Source organism: Lithobates pipiens, unplaced genomic scaffold, assembly GCF_037356315.1.
Source record: "Lithobates pipiens isolate NorthernLeopardFrog02 unplaced genomic scaffold, aLitPip1_a1.2 Scaffold_3, whole genome shotgun sequence".
Classification (NCBI taxonomy): domain Eukaryota; kingdom Metazoa; phylum Chordata; class Amphibia; order Anura; family Ranidae; genus Lithobates; species Lithobates pipiens.
In genome coordinates this window covers 192,464,484-192,482,557 of record NW_027507790.1, presented here as the reverse complement: position 1 = coordinate 192,482,557, position 18,074 = coordinate 192,464,484, and the positions used below count along the sequence as shown (strand labels likewise).

Genomic DNA, 18,074 nt, shown 5'->3' with positions numbered 1-18,074 from the left:
TTCAGACCAACACCATCAGGTGCGCAATATCTTCAAAAAATATTGGTATCTTCTTAAAGCGGATCCAAGTGTATCCAAACACTTGGGGTACCGCCCAGAGATCACCTTTAGAAGATCCCAATCCCTTAGAAACTCTTTGGTACGCAGTCATTATGCCCCGCTGTCAAATGTTAGTACTAGACAATGTGGAACTAAACCTTGCCACACTTGAATTTTTGTTGTTTTAGTTATGCTTCTAAGCACATTAATCTCCCCAATGGTCGACTTTTTAAGCACAAATTTTTGGCCACATGCCAATCGATAGGTATAGTTTATATCATGATTTGCACTTGCGATGCCTTCTATATTGGCAAGACGAAACGACCCTTCTTCCACCGCATCAGGGACCATGTTTCCCTGGTGCGTGGGAAGAAGATGGAAACCCCAATCAGTCACCACATAGGCTTATACCATTGCTTTGATGAGACCAAGATGCATTTCTGGCACGGTGGATTTTTGACCTGAAAACCACTACCAGTCCTGGCTTAAATGATGCCTTTTGGACGGCGGGGCTGGGCTTGGCTGTGGCCCGCCCATCCCCTCTGCCTGACCAGTGCCCTCTGGTCTTGTACTGAAGGCGCAGGGGCTTTCAAAAATGGGCACTGTGCGCCGATGATGCGATAGCATCATCGGCGCATGAGCGGTAGCTTTACCCGGGTTTTCCGCATGGCTGCCACGCCGTGATTTTCGTTCGCAACTCTGCGGTGACGTGAGATGCCGCTGAGTTGGAGAAGGCTTCAAAAGGCAGCTGTACTCTGCCTTATTCTCTGCAGGAGATGGCCACATGAGGAACGTTTGCTATATGTTCCTCCGTTTGGGTTCTCTTTTTCTGTATACGATCGGGTAAGATGCTTTAATCATTATCTACCTTATGGCTGTCACGAGCCCTTGGTGCAAGAGCCTTTCTAATCTAGATGTTTCTTCAGAAAAAAAACTTTCAATTTTTTGTTATTGATTTATTCATTTTTGGTTGTATTTATCTAGATGCCTTAGGCAGACAGTGGTATTGGCCACTGGTGTTTCTGGCATTGGGCTATCAGCTTGTCAGCTAACTTCTATCACAATTGATTCTAAAATCAATTTTATGGTTAAAGGTAACCTTATTACTAAATTGGGAAGTATGCTTGTTTCCCGGAGACAGTTGTAATATTCTAAATTTAACATAGTCTTTTTACGTGTTTCAGACCTTTACACTTTGAGTACCCCTCTCTGCAAGCAATCTTATGCGGCTCTCTGTGGCGTTTGGGCCATCTACAAATTTTCAAGATTTTACATATATTTACCTTTAATTTGTGAATTCAAAACATATGTGGTGAGACCTGTTTTTTTCTTCGTTTGATCACTTGTTTCTATGACCTGTTTTTGCTGATTGTGCTATTACTCTATGAAACTTTGCCTGACATAGTTATCAGGCCTAATACATAATATTTGTATTTTGATGTATTTAGGCTATATGCACTTAAAAGGACTCCTTTCTAATTGTATTTGGTTATTGCAGTATACAAATACGCTATACCAACAGTCTCCTGAAAAAACTCCATTGAGTGAAACATGTCGAGAGTGGTAGCGCTTATATATATATATATTTATTATATGTCTGATTAACTCCTATTTGTATGGATACATTTTTGTGTTCCTTTTTTTAATGTTTTTATGTAACTTAATAAAAATAATTTTTTTATAGGATTACCTTTGTTGGTGTAACCTATGTATTGGATACCGTTAAAAGTCCCTGAGGATTGTTACCTCTTAGTCCCCCTTTTTCTTTTTCATATTTTGCAAACATGGTCTGTTGGGGGTACCTGAGGACAGAGTTGAGAACCACTGATTTAGAGCACTGAGGTAAAATCTATCTTAAGACAATCCTATTCTAATTGTGGGCATTTGAGGGAAATCAAGTGAGTGTTAGAACCCCTGCTTTACCTAATGGGGAAACTATTTAGATTGACCTGTGTCTCCCCAAGAAGAGACACTGGTAGGGTTTTACCCTCACTTCCTGTTTGGCTATGTGACAGGAAGTGAATACATTTGAAGGAGAAACTGGAAAAATTTGGGAGGTGTCTTTACCCTATCAGCAAAAACTGACAAGACTCCTAATCCCTCTGCACTCTATCCCCCCCCCCCCCCCCCCACCAAAAAAAAAAGACAAGGATTCCATTTAGTTTAACTTTGCAAAGACAGATTCCCAAGTTCAACTGTGATGCATGTCAACGGCCCATTTAATAGAAAAAAAACAGTTGCCTTTCACTAGAAACATTTGTTAGTACAGTCCTGGAAATCTGTGACTGCTTTACCATTAACTTCCTTAAAAATTGGGTTCCTGCAGCTAGAAGTGCCAAACGCATCTAGATGCGCGACCGCTGTGTATGTGAGATGCACAACTGCTGTGGGCATGGAGGTAAGTACCTGTGCCACATATCTGATTCCTGGAAGGGGTGGCCAGCACAGAGGAATGACATCACGTCTTCATCTGAATTCCAAATTTGCCACTTAAGATGGTCATGTACTATGCAATCTGATTGGCCAATCTCTGTACAACCCGATATTTAGGCAAAATGGGTAATAGGAAGATGCACTTGAACAATTAATTCAAATTATAGGAAATCAAACAGGCTCTTGCACTAAATCTAATTTATTTAAGATCTAATTGATTGCAGTGTATAGTCACCTTTAAAGATCAAGATCTGAAAATATAAATTTATTGGGTTTACAAAGCACATCTCTGTATTTTTTTTTCTTTTTGTTACACAAATCTTTCAATACTTTCAATACATTTCAAAAATATATTATGATATAAGTGATAGGAATGAAATTAGCATCAAAAGGGGTTAATTAACTTAGTATACCTACTAATTGCCCAACAAGACACATCCAATGAGATGAAATTAACCAACTGTGTTGGGCGTGTGCCCAATGAGAAAACCGCAGTTACCCTGGCGCCAGTTGCAGTTTTCAATGTGCACTAATTTGCACGTTCCGGTGCATCAATTATTGTATGAACTGGTGCAGTGCCTTCTTCTTAGTAAATCACCCCATGAGGGTCTTTCTCATCCTTCAGTATAACTGAAATCTGAGATTTAAGTATGAAAGGAAAGGAAATGGAATGACCCTTCATAAAGGATTGTAAAAGCTTCCAGAACTTTGTTAAGAATAGAGGGGCAAATTGCGAATAGTAGGTGTTTTAAACCTTTTGGGGCCTTGGCCTTTATTTGCTCAGAGTATGCAGAGCTCCATGTTTTTTTTTTTTTGGGGGGGGGGGCTGTCATATTCAGACAAATAACTTTGGAGGAGAGGAGCAGAAAGATAATGTGGGGGTCCTTTTGAAGAGTATAAAGGGTTTGATAAAAATACATGTATTAGGGGAATTCCCTTGGGTCTGAGGAGGTTCCTTGAGATTTTATAGCCATATTATTTTGTACAAACTGAAACATCAGTTGTTTATGAACATGGGTTTATGAGTATTTGGAGTGGAACTTTCCTCCAATCAGTATCATTTGCTATACAAGGCTATAGAAATGAAATTACCGTATATACTCGAGTATAGGCCGACCCGAATATAAGCCGAGGCCCCCAATTTACCCCCAAAAAAACTGGCAAACTTATTGACTCGTGTATAAGCCGAGGGTGAGATATGCCTGTCCATCCCTGTGTGTGTGTCCGTCCCTGTGTGTCCGTCCATCCCTGTGTGTGTGTGTGTCCATCCATCCATCCATCCCTGTGTGTGTGTGTGTCCATCCATCCATCCATCCCTGTGTGTGTGTGTGTCCATCCATCCATCCATCCCTGTGTGTGTGTGTGTCCATCCATCCATCCATCCCTGTGTGTGTGTGTCTCCATCCATCCATCCATCCCTGTGTGTGTGTGTCTCCATCCATCCATCCATCCATCCCTGTGTGTGTGTGTCTCCATCCATCCATCCATCCATCCCTGTGTGTGTGTGTCTCCATCCATCCATCCCTGTGTGTGTGTGTCCGTGTGTGTGTGTGTGTGTGTGTGTGTGTGTGTGTGTGTGTGTGTGTGTGTGTGTGTGTGTGTGTGTGTGTCCAGCCTACCTGTGTCCCGAGCCTCCGTCCCGTGCCTTGCCTCCTTGCCTCCGTCCCGTGCCGTGCCTTGCCTCCTTGCCTCCGTCCCGTGCCGTGCCTTGCCTCCGTCCCGTGTCGTGTCGTGCCTTGCCTCCGTCCCGTCCCGTGCCTTGCCTTGCCTCCGTCCCGTGCCTTGCCAGGATCGCCTCGGCGGCCATTCTAAAATTCAAAAGCCCCGCCTCCGCCTCCGCCTGTGATAGGCGGAACACTGAATTTCCCAGCAGCCTGTGTTCCGCCTATCACCGATATCGTCTCATCCTCGTACTACGGACGAGGATGAGACGATGTCCGTGATAGGCGGAACACAGGCTGCTGGGAAATTCAGTGTTCCGCCTATCACAGGCGGAGGCGGAGAAGGAGGCGCGGCTTTCAAATTGTAGTATGTCCGCCGTCTGTCTGCTCGATACGCTGATCGAGCAGTCAGACGGCGATGACTCGAGTATAAGCCGAGGGGGGCACTTTCAGCCTCAAAAAAGAGGCTGAAAATCTCGGCTTATACTCGAGTATATACGGTACCTCAGATTGTAGCAAAAAAAAAAAAAAAGCAAAAAAAAAAATTCCCTATTGGGAGATCAATGTAAATTGCAGAGACCTGAAGCTATAATTTTTTTTTGCCATTTTCCCCACAAAAGTGGAGTTACCCTTTAAGATAAATATTAGTTTAACCAATAGAACAATTTATTCTATAATGCACAGGCGAGAAATATACTTTGATTTCCCATTTGCTGCAGAAGCACTTTTTTTTAATATGGTCAAAACACATAATCTAATATTGTTCATGCCCTTATTTTCCACAGTACTTCTAAAAAGATCTTGAAATATCTTTTTTTTTTTTTTTTTTTTAATAAACTGCATTTACAGGACTATATCAATAAGGGCAAATCGAGTACAGTCATCCATGAAATCATAACAGAGGTTTACATGTGACTAAAATAAGACACCATTTTTCTAGGCAATGTACCCAATAGAGTCCGGTGACTTGGGAGGAAGTATCACTTACCTTCAACGTCTCATTAAAGAGAAGAGACCAAGAAGTGTATCGCTATCACTGGAAAAACTGGTAAGCATCTACTTCATCTGTAGTGGAAGCAGCACTGATGCAAATACAATTAAATAATCTGGCCTTTAGAACTAAAAAACTTTCTAAATTGTGGCTGTGGCCTCCATGCAAATAGAACATTTAATTTGCATCACATGTCAAGCTGCTCACATTTACCTTATCTGTGGATAAATAGTTTGCACATGGAAATAAGCCACAGTTGATATTTTTTTTCATCTGGTACAACATAATGTAAATTCAAATACCTTCTACAATGATTTTTCAGTGCTTGGATATGAAGTTTCCAGATGACAAAACTCTGCAACATGGGGAAAAAAAAACCAAAAAGGGACCCAGTCTGCGAAACTATACTTACATGACAACAAGCTGAGATGCTAAAACAACTGTTTTACTGTGACGGTTTTCGATAACAAGAATGTAATGAAAGCGTTATTATAAAAAAATCTATTTGGAAAAGCACAAGCAAAATAGTATTCAAATTGGCAGGAATGGACTTGTGCATACATGGTGTCTTGTAAATGGCAAAATACCAGCTGTTGAATCATACTGGATTACATATCTACTTGTACATTCTGCATGTAGATTCTGGGGGTGACCTCAAGCTACCCCATACTTTTCCAAAAAGCTGCATATATTATTCTTAATCTTACTAAAGGCCTAACTTCACTGACATCTAGACAAAGTCCTGCACTCCGCTGCCAAGCTCCATTCCTTTTGCTTCTTGCTTCCTTACCAAAAGTGTGTGCCATTGTAGAATAAGTGGGCCATAAGTCAGGAAACATCAAGTCCTTAGTAACAAATTAAAACCACTATAAGAGGGACGATAGTAACCATATTTCTTGGTAATATAGGAAAACAGGGACTTTGTGGTGCCTGCTCTTAGATGGAACTTTAAAATGTATTACATAATTACTTTAGTTAAACCTACTGAGGGACTTCTCTGTAGAGTAAAAGTTATTTGCACAAGGGCCACGGGTGAAATACAGTACATATAGGGGTTTATGGAGAAAGCAAGGAACTCCCCATTTGAAAGAGCTGAACACATAATACATATATCAGTCTACCCAACAGACATTAGATTATCTCTGGCTGAAATGGGCATGATAGGCTTTTGATGAAGCATATCAAAGCCAATTGTTCTCAGGGGTACAGCTAAATTCTTGGGTTAGACTGTATTTTCTGCCAACCGCCATTGTGTCCCCTGAGATTACAAAAGCACCTTGGACTCTGCTCATTCTTCAGTGCAGCATAAATGTGTATGCTTTGGGCAATATAAAAAGCCCCCAGCAGTAGTGTACCTGTTCAAGTGTCAAGTATTATACTAGTGAGGAGGCATTTCAAATCCTCAGTATGACAATTAAGAGCAGCAGGGAACACTCCTAATTTGATTCCGAGTACAACCCTGTCGAAATTAGTGGATCAGTAACCGAATCAGTGGAGGAAAGGGTCCCTCCAAAAAGGATGAGGTACTCTGAAGACCAGACAACCACCAGCAGTACCATATACACCACAAGTTAATTTTCAAACACCAACAGCACTAGACACCTGGATGAAAGACCCAGTACTAGTACTGGGGTATCACATCAGATCCCAAGAGATAGAACCCATACAAATCCCCCAGATGCACTTGTGAACCCATTATAGCTGCTTTACAACTCAAGATCAGCAAGTATCCCCCCACAACCAAGTGTTCAGGCCAACACTGAACATTTTTCAATTCATGCTATGCCCACCCATTTGAATTGAAACATCTCACAGTGGAGGAGTTGAAATTATTTTTGGGCGTCACAATTAACATGGGTCTTACAAAAAAATATATTACATACTTGCAGATCCACACACTCCATCCAACATTGCCCATTTATTTTGGCTGTAATGTTCAGGTCGCGCTATGACATGATCGTGTGCTTCCTCCATTTCAGCGATAATTCACAGTGCCCTCCCTAAAATCAGCCTGGCTATGATGAGCGCTACAAAATTTGCAAATGATATAAAAAGTTGTTTGGGTACAGTATTGTATGACTGAGTAATTTTTATTGAAAGTGTGACAGTATGAAATCTGGAAATTGGCCTGGACAGGAAGTGCCCTGTATTGAAGTGGTTAAAACAATCTAATGAGCTGGCCAGAATCATCTCTTGAGGTAGTCTATTCCACAGCTCTTGGTGTAAAGAAGCCTTTCTATATTAGGAGGTTACATATCTTTTCCTCCATATGTACTGTAAAGAGTGCCCCCTTGTCCTCTGTGATAACTCTACACCAAATTCACTATATGGACCACTTATGTATTTGTAAATGTTAAGCATATCCCCCTTAATCTCATCTTCTAAAGAGAGAATAAACTTAGTTTAACTAATCTTTCCTCATAGCTCAGCTCCTCCATGCCTCTTATCAGTTTGGTTGCCCTTCTCTGCACTTTCAGTTCCCCAATATCCCTTTTGTGAACTGGTGCCCAAAACTGAACTGCATATTCCAGATTGAGGTCTAATGATTTGTTCAGGGGCAAAATGATCTCTCTCTCTCTGCAGTCCATACCTCTTAATACAAGAAAAAAATTTACTGGCTTTGGAAATCTTGGCATTGCACGCTATTAAGCTTATGATCTGCCAGAACACCCAGGTCGTTCTTCACCATTGGTTTCCCCAGTTGTACCTCCCCTAGTATGTATGTGTTTATATATTTAGCCCCCAAGTGCATAACTTTACATTTATCAACATTAAACCTCATCTGCCACAGTTGCCCAATTAACCCCTTCCCGCCACCCGCCATATAGTAGAATGAAAGTGTGGTTGTATTATCCTGACTGATCCCGAGTATCCTGACCACGAGAGCGTGAAGCGATCGGTGGTGTAGTGTCAGTCTAACACACCATCTCTGATCCTGGTAAAGAGCACATGACATGTAATGAGCTGTGTCAAATCGCAGCTCATGTAATGATTTGTAAACCGAGTTCTTAATATTTCCTCCCCCACGTGCCCCTTTGCCTGACTTCTCTGTCAAGATCAATGGCACATCTATCAGTCCATCCCCACATGCCAGGGTGCTAGGGGTAACCTTAGACTCCGAACTGTCCTTTCAGGGCCACATACAAGCCCTGTCCAAATCATGCCACCTCAACCTCTGCAACATTTCCAGAATACGCCCCTTTTTAACTAATGACACCACCAAGCTTCTAATTCACTCCCTGGTCATCTCTCGCCTCGACTACTGCAACTCCCTACTCGTTGGATTACCTTTACATAGACTATCCCCCCTCCAGTCCATAATGAATGCTGCTGCCAGACTCACCCACCTTACCAGCCGTTCAGTGTCCTCCACCCCTCTCTGCCAATCCCTGCACTGGCTTCCACTCACCCAATGAATAAAATTCAAAGTACTAACAATAATTTACAAAGCCATCCATAACTCTAGCCCTAGTTACATCACTAACCTCGTCCCAAAATAACAACCAAGCCGCCCTCTTCGGTCATCCCAAGACCTCCTGCTCTCTAGCTCCCTTGTTACCTCCTCCCATGCTCATCTCCAGGATTTCTCCAGAGCTTCTCCCATCCTTTGGAACTCCCTACCCCAATCTGTCCGACTGTCCCCTAATCTATCCATCTTTAGACGATCCCTGAAAACCCTTCTCTTCAAAGAAGCCTATCCTGCTTTTAACTAACACTGTTTTACACCTCCATCAGCTCATCCCCCACAGCTATTACCTTTTGTATCAATTGCCCCTTCCTTTTTAGATTGTAAGCTCTAACGAGAAGGGCCCTCCGATTCCTCTTGTACCAAATTGTAATGTAACTGTAATGTCTGCCCTCATGTTGTAAAGCGCTGAGCAAACTGTTGGCGCTATATAAAACCTGTATAATAACAATAATTACATGGTAACCAGGAAGTGCAGTTTATAGTCTTTTCTTCTACTTGTGCTGACAGGCGTGAGTAGAGGAGAGCTGATCGCCTGCTCTTCTGACAAGGGGGGGTGGGTCTGCGCATTGATTTTCAGTGCAGATCCATCAAGGATGCGCACTAGAGCCCACCAGGGGTGCAAATCAGTGCCCATCAGTGCCTCCTGATCAGTGCCACCCATCTGTGCTGCCCATCAGTGCCGAATATAAGTGCCCACCAGTGCCACCTATGAGTGCAACCCATCAGTGCTGCATATAAGTGCCTCATCAATGCCCATCAGTGCCAATCAGTACTGCCTCATCAGTGCCCATCAGTGCAGCGGCATCAGTGAAGGAGAAAACCTACTTATTTACAAATTTTTGTAACAGAAACAAAGAAAACCTTTTATTTACAAATGTTCAGTCTTTGTTATTTGTAGTGAAAAAAGCAAAAACCCCAGTGGTGATCGAATACCACCAAAAGAAAGCTCTATTTGTGGGTACAAAATTTGGTTTGGGTACAATGTTGTATGGCACTGCAATTGTCATTCAAAATGTGACAGCACTGAAAGCTGAAAATTGGACTAGGCAGTAAGGGGGTTCAAAGTGCCCGGTATTGAAGTGCATTGAGGTCGCCTTGCAAGTTGGAGACATCCTGTAATACATTATTCCATTGCATAGCTTCGTGTCATCTGCAAAGACTGAAATGGTACTTTTAATCCCAGACTATATTATAATTTATAAATCATAAATATATAACATAATGGTTCCAAAACCGAATCTTGGGGTACACAGCTAATAACCTTAGACCATTTGGCGTATGAATCCTTAACCACTACTCTTTTAGGCAGTAGTTTTTCCATTTACAAACAGACTAAAGTAGACTTTACCTTATATATTAGTCATGTGTGGTAAATATTCTCAAACGCTTTTGCAAAATAAAAGTATACTATATCCATAGGCACTCCTCGAAGGTTTTGCTTACCGCCTCATAAAAAGAAATCAGATTTGTTTAATTAGCTGACCTTCTGTCTTTCATGAATCCATGCTGTCTATTGTTTAACCACTTCAAAACTGGGCACTTTCGCACCTTCCTGCCCAGACCAATTTTCTACATTTTTTATCACTTTGTTCCCACAAATAGAGCTTTCTTTTGGTGGTATATGATCACCTCTGCAGTTTTTTTTTTTTGCTAAAAGAATAAAAAAAAAAAAAAAAATTAAAAAAAAAACTTTTTGTAAATAAGTTTTCACCTTCACTGAGGAGCACTGATGATGAGCACTGATGGGCAGCACTGATAAGTGGCACTGATGGGCGCTTATAGGTGGCACTGCGGGGCATTGATGGGCAATGATGGCTGGCACTGATAGATTTAACTGATAGGCATCATTGGCAGGCATTTTACTTTGGCACTGATTGGCAGCTGCCTAGGCAATGATTGGCATTTCATTGGTGGTCTAGGGTGGCACACATGGTGGTCCAGTGTGGTGGCCATCCCTGGTGGTCCTGAGCGGGCATCCGGGGGGGCTGCGCTAACAATCAGCACAGATCCCCCCCATCAGGAGAGCAGCCGACCGGTTCTCCTCTACTCGTGTCTGTCAGATGCAAGTGAGGAAAAGCCGATCAGCGGCTTTTCCTGTTTACATGGTGATCAGCCGTGATTGGATGCGGTTGATCACGTGGTAAAGAGTCTCTGTCAGAGACTCTAACTAGATCGTAGTTGCGGTGTGTCAGGCTGACATGCCCCAACGATTGCTGCGATACATGCCCCAGGGGCGCAGCGGCTTGATATCCTGAAAGACATCATATGACATCCGGTCAGGATATCGCAACCACTTTGCCGACGTCATTTTGTTATATGGCGGGCAGCAAGTGGTTAAAAATTTTTTCCTAGTAAAAACTCATCTAATGTAGTCTTCATTAAACTCTCCAGTATTTTCCCAATAGAAGTTAAACTAACACATCTGTAGTTACTTGGTAAAGACTTGACCCCTTTTTTAAATACCGTATAGGCACCACATTGGCCCTAAACCAATCCATTGTACTATGCCAGTCATTAAGGAGTCCCTAGAAATTAGAAACAATGGCTTTGAAATGACAGAGCTCTTTTAGCAGGACACGCGATTGTAAGCCATCTGGTCCAGGTGCTCTTCATTCTGCTTAAATGCTCAAATGCAAGAAAACCATTACGATGGCAAAGGGGCACTGCCATTTAGATGTAGCTAGACTGTAAAGTGCTAATAGAAATGGCAGTAATACATAAGAATATGATGATGTTCATGCTGTTGTGCTGGTAATTTTGAAAGCCAAAGGCCCTGGGTGTAAATGCCCCCTAAACCCTAGATTAGAATAATTTAAACATTTTTCTTGTTATTGCTTTTCATTAGTGATTACTACAAAAAGTAAATGCAGTTAAAGGGACATCACCAGTTTAAAGTAATTAAATACATGTTGATATTTGTAGAAATGAACCGACCTCATCACTTCCTGTGAGCTGAACTGAAAGAAAATGCTAACTTTTCTTTCTTTTGTAAACTGCCAATTCCCGTCCACCACCCATGCAATGGAGAAACACAGGCATACATGCTGATATCTAGTCTGAGTGACAATCATGGCTGCCTCCATAGACAGTGAAGGAGTAAGCTTAGTCACCCAGTGCATTGTTCCTCAGATTACCAGATGAAAAAGAAAAAAAAGCCTAATAAAATTACTCTTCATTTTTGGGTTTAGATGCACTTTAAAATAAACCCACCAAAATACAAATACAAGGCTGACCTTGTTCTGGCTAAACAAGCTGATTTTTACAATAACCCACCAGTCTGTATCATGGAACAAGTACACAGAACAGGAAATTCAGTAAAATGTCACAAGTCCTTCTGTTTAATTGTTCTGGGTCAGTGACTCAAACTGCTGAAGAAAGAATTAGCATGACTGCCAGGCAACTAGCATTTTCACAAGGTGAGCTCAGCAACGGTAGCTGCCATATTTCTTTCAAAACAGGTATACTTTAATTCACGTTACAAATTCCTTTTAAACCATTCTCCATGCATTCAGATTACACAATAATTACCATCACTCAATACATACAATATTGTATATAAAGACTCTTCTGCTATGCACACATATTCTTAGTCAAATAAAACCCACATTACCATAACATAAGAATTATTATTCGAGCAACAGGAGATTAGTCTGCCATTCCCATTACATGGTTTTGAAAGCAGTGTCAGCTTCTTTTGTAGACCAGAGATGAGTCATAAATAACATATTTATCACAGTAAGAATCATCTAAAGTTAGAAAACTATGGAGAGGCACGAATCTAGTTAAATCACAGTGAATGACTGGAAAACCACCAGCCATCTGTTACTATGTCCTCATAAGAAATCTTCATGGAAAGGTCTAAAAACTGTTGAAACATACTGAAAATCAGAGACCAGTTCACAGGTGAAGCTGTATATACCTATAATAGGTTTTTACGCAGAAGCCATTCCAATATACCATTGCCTATCCAGGTTTGTAATTATTTAACAAGAAGATCATGGCTTTTACTTTTCCCACGGACCCCCACCTATCCACTAGGGATGCCAAACACCCCCCCCCCCCCCCCAGTTTGGTTCGCACCAGAACCTTCGAACGGACCTAAAATTCGTACGAACTTTAGAACCCTATTAAAGTCTATGGGACTCGAATGCTTGAAATCAAAAGTGATAATTTTAAAGGTTAAGATGCAAGATATGCAACAGACAACACCAGCAATAAGTCGTATCTTCAGGTGTATAGAGAAGGCACACAAAACCCATTTTAACTCCTGCAGATGCCTGTATTAGAGAACACCAGCAATAAAGGGTAGATACAGGTGTATAACCACACATTTGAGGTCAATAACTCTGATCAGCAGGTTGTAATCCACTCAGAGTTATAGAATTGTTCAGCAGTCTCTGCTGAACAGTTCTGTTATACGTTTATGGTCATTGAAGTGACCATGAGCTTATAGGGGAGGGAGAAATTAGGTCCATACACCGTACAGACCAGGCCACCTGCAGGCACTTTTGTAGGTCCATACGACATACAGGCCTGGCAGTGAAAGGGTTGAAGGAGCACATTCCCAGGCACCCTACATGAACTAAAGCAAAATTTAAAGGACCGCTTTGAACTCTGCCTGGGATCACATCTTCCAAGCCGTCCCAGGCACAGTATTCTTATTGGTTCCCAGACAGTGTTTGCAGCACACACACTACACAAACAAACTAGAGCAAGGGAGTAAAATGCTTTGAAACTGCCAGTGTGAGCACACCCCAAGGCCTCGTACACACGGTTAGATTGTTGGACGACCGAGATTTTTGTCAAAACCGCGTGTGCAGGATTTTGTCTAACATACAAACTATGCTAGACAAACAGTAAACAGTAAAAAAGGGAGGACAGACCATATTGGCCCCATAAAGAATGAGGAAGAACATGTGGTTACAAAGAATGAGGAGATGGCGAAAGTACTGAATGTATTCTTCTACTCATTCTTCACGAGGGAATCGGGGGGGGCTTTAGTAACCAAAACTGCAGTGTTCATGCTCATGACATGTCACAGGAAGCACCTTCATGGTTAACAGAGGACAGAATTAAAATTATACTTGGGAAACTTAGCATCCATAAATCACTGGGACCAGATGGCCTGCACCCCAGAGTACTTAGGGAACTCCGTCAAGTAATTGCCAGGCCATTGTTCCTACTTTTTACTGACAGTCTACTGACTGGAATGGTACCAGCTGATAGAGAAAAGCCAATGTAGCACCAATATTTAAAAAGGGCCCAAAATACATCCCTGGGAATTACAGAACAGTTAGACTAACTTCAATAGTATGTAAACTCTTGGAGGGGATGATAACGGACAATATACAAGATTTTAGTAATGAGAACGGTATCATTAGCAGTAATCAGAATGGATTCATGAAGAATCGTTCTTGCCAAACCAATCTATTAACCTTCTATGAGGAGGTGAGTTGCCATCTAGATAAAGGAAGGCCCATAGATGTGGTATATCTGGATTTTGCAAAAGCATTTGACACAGTTCCCCATAAACATTTACTGTACAAAATAAGGTCTGTTGGCATGGACCATAGGGTGAGTACATGGATTGAAACCTGGCTACAAGGGCGAGTTCAGAGGGTGGTGATCAATGGGAGTACTCGGAATGGTCAGGGGTGGGTAGTGGGGTGCTGAGACCAATCCTGTTTAATTTGTTCATAAACGACCTGGAGGATGGGGTAAACAGTTCAATCTCTGTATTTGCGAATGATACTAAGCTAAGCAGGGCAATAATTTCTCTGCAGGATGTGGAAACTTTGCAAAAAGATCTGAACAAATGAATGGGGTGGGCAACTACATGGCAAATGAGGTTCAATGTAGAAAAATGTAAAATAATGCATTTGGGTGGCAAAAAAATGAATGCAATCTATACACTAGGAGGAGAACCTCTGGGGGAATCTAGGATGGAAAAGGACCTGGGGGTCCTAGTAGATGATAGGCTCAGCAATGGCATGCAATGCCAAGCAGCTGCTAACAACGCAAACAGAATATTGGCATGCATTAAAAAGGGGATTAATTCCAGAGATAAAATAACTCTCCCACTCTACAAGACTCTGGTCCGGCTGCACCTGGAGTATGCTGTCCAGTTCTGGACACCAGTCCCCAGGAAGGATGTACTGGAACTGGAGCGAGTACAAAGAAGGGCAACAAAGCTAATAAATGGTCTGGACTATATTAGTTATGAGGAAAGGTCGCGAGCACTGAACGTATTCACTCTGGAGAAGAGACGCTTGAGAGGGGATATGAGTTAAATTTACAAATACTGTACTGGTGACCCCACAATAGGGATAAAACTATTTCACGAAAGGGAGGGTGGTGGCCTTAGCGAGGGGCATCAATAGTTTCAAGAAACTATTAGATAAGCACCTGAATGACCACAACATACAGGGATATACAAGGTAATACTGACATATAATCACACACATAGGTTGGACTTGATGGACTTGTGTCTTTTTTCAACCTCACCATGTAACTATATGTAACTATCTGCAAATTGTCATTTGACAAACACAAACGTGGTGACAATGACAGTATAAAGAGGAAGCTCATTTCTCAAGTGCCACCCTTTGGGCTCCTTATGCTAATTCTGTATTAGTAGAAGTTTGATGAGCGCTGATTGGCGATTTTCAAATCGTACAAAACCAATGCCTTTTAAAATATGTTTGGCATAACTACATCAGTTATCACCAGCAAAGCCGCTTCATTATTATCCCATTAAAGAAGATGAGAATGTATGCTGCATTTCAACATTCAGCTGCCGCGTAACGAATGTTATGACCAAACACTTCCAGAGCGTTCCTCGATCCCGGAAATGCGTGTTTGTACTTTCGACTTTTGAGTGATGATTTCTGTACTGACCATCTAAAAATCAGATGTTGAGTTTACATCCAACAAAAATTTTATAGCCTGTACATCCAGCTTTTGTCTGATGAAAAAGTCAAATCGGCTGTCGAAAGCACTAATGATATGAAAATCTGCGGACAGTTTGTCTTAAGACTTTTCCCTTCTGATTTTTGTACCATGTGTATGAGGTCTAGGTGTTTTTGGGCATTTTTCTGCTCTAAGCCTCAGCTCTAAAAATGCCCAACAAGACAAATCCCATTCATTTCAATGATCCCTGTTCAAATCTGAGCGTTGTGTCGCCTAAAGCAAAACGCCCTTCGCTCAAAAAAGTACATGAGGTTCTTTTTGTTTGTCAGATTACAGACGCTTTACTGCTTTTACATTGGTGACCTTTTGAACTTCAAAAGGCCTGTACAAATATGCTGCAAAAACACCCAAAAAACGCTTGTAAAATAGCAACGCCTAGATGTGAACAGAGCCTAAGCTGTAAGAAACTGACTGAAACAAGACTGTGCTTTGAGGAGCTAAGAGAATGAACACCTTTATAAAACAACTAGCTAGAGAAGTTTGCGAAGGCTGCATTTAAAGTTTATTTTTACTGCTTGTTAAGAATATATAAATAACTTAATGTACAGTATATAGTCTAAGCACGGGTGCACTTTAAGAATGTAAGCATTTTAAGAAAATAAAAGTGGTTTCTAAGCCACCATGCTAAGGACTTATACAAATTATACAGAGCTTTGGGCACCAAAAAAAAAAAAAATATTTGACTGATGGTCCAAGAACCCTTCACATCAAAAAGTATTATACCTGTACACTGCACTGAAAGGAACTTCTTCATACTCCACCAAGCCTGACACCCTTGTCTGACATATTCCATTTGAGGGCAGTGAATTTCTTAAATTTGTCTACATTTATCATTTATATTGTTTTTATGTTTGTATGGGCCCTGAAAGCAACAGCTGTGCCCACAGGAAAAGTGGCATCACCCATTAAAAAAAAAAAACATACATACGGTATGCACACTTCTCTAGAATGTCAAGATACTGAAATAATCTCTTATGCCTCATACACACGTTCCGATTATCGTACGACCGATCGTTCACATTTTGTTGCATACAACTAAGATCGAATACAACAGTGCAAAATGTGTGTAAGATTTTTGTCATACGATTCTGGAACAATCTTCCGTCGTGCGTAGCTACGTATTTTAAATGATGTCAAATACGTGTGACCTGTGTGTCCTTCTGGTTTATTTTCGTGTTTCCGATCATGCGTGGTGTTTGTCGAATGACATTTATCGGACGCATACTGTACTGGCTATACGATTGTCGTACGACGGGCTGTCATCCGACCAAAGTTTTCCTGTTTGTCCCTTCGGATTTGGTTGGACAGACTGTCGCGATCGGCTGTCGAAAGCTGCGTACTAACGATCAGATTATCGCACGATCTGTCCGAAAGCGACTTTTGTGGTCCGATAATCGGAACGTGTGTACGAGGCATTAGGATAGGCATTGGGGTTGATTTACTAGAACTGGAGAGTGCAAAATCTGGTGCAGCTGTGCATGGTAGCCAATCAGCTTCTCACTTCAGCTTGTTCAATTAAGTTGCACCTGATATTGCACCCTCCAGTTCTAGTAAATCAACCCTATTGTGGCTAAAATATGTCAGAAGGTTGGAGCTAGGCTTTAATTTGTTACAACCCAGCAAATTATAACCTAATAAAAACATTTTTATGAAAAGGCAGAGTGAAGCAAAAGTGAAGTTTTCCTTACCTCCAGAAATGGAAAGCATACAATGGGCTACAAGGACTGCAGGGGCTTGTTGGGGTTGGACTCAAGCTCCGAGGGGTGAGACTGCAAAGTTAAAATGTCACTAGCAGTGAGCAAAGCAATCCGAAGCAAATGAAGTGAATATAATACAAGCATGCTGCACAGATTCTAGCAAAGAGCTCAGGTTTGATAAATTATCAATAAATAACTTCTAAACAGACCTTTAATAGTAGTATTCTCTAGTCCCAATCGAGAAGGAATCATACCTTTCACACAGTGGGCACCCCATTCCTAACAGTAGGGGACAATGACCATGGAACATGCGGACGCACATACAGCAAGAACCAGGACACAACTCAGGTAAACACAATTCGGTGCCATTACAGATATGACGTAAACATGTGAGGGATGGAAGCTCCTGGGGGACAGCTACTTTATCAAAAAGATACTTGTTTTGGAGCCAACAACTTATCTGAACATAGGTGACTGGACAATCCTCTTAACCAACAGAACAGGCAAAGAAAATCCTAATTTTCAAACATAATATTATTTGGTCTTACATTTTTTAAACATTGACTAAAATTAAATTGTAGTTACTACGTTATCTTGTGTTTTTGGATTAATTTTAAACTGGGCTCAGAATACACCTAGGACACCTACACAGCATAAATTATAAGAAGGGATAATTACTCAATAGCATGAGGGAAAAAATGTTATCTTATAACTCTTAGGGCTAAAAACTGAGCTAAACCTGATGTTGAATGACTTCTGGGCCAGGCCAAGGAGATAGCAGAGGCTGAAATGAAGAGGGGGCCATGGGCCTTGCA

The 18,074-nt window shown here is 41.5% G+C and overlaps 1 protein-coding gene across 4 annotated transcripts in view; it reads right to left on the bottom strand.

Moving 5' to 3' along the window:
• MAST4 (microtubule associated serine/threonine kinase family member 4) overlaps window positions 1-18,074 on the bottom strand; it is an 831,319-nt gene that overhangs the window by 289,690 nt on the left and 523,555 nt on the right. Inside the window, exon 2 of one of the 4 annotated variants that reach the window (XM_077462656.1) lies at window positions 17,251-17,331. The exons of the other annotated variants lie outside the window; for them this stretch is intronic. Within the exon in view, the coding sequence (XP_077318782.1) occupies window positions 17,251-17,331 (81 nt within the window). The remainder of the gene's footprint in view (window positions 1-17,250; window positions 17,332-18,074) is intronic. 4 annotated transcript variants of the gene reach the window in all.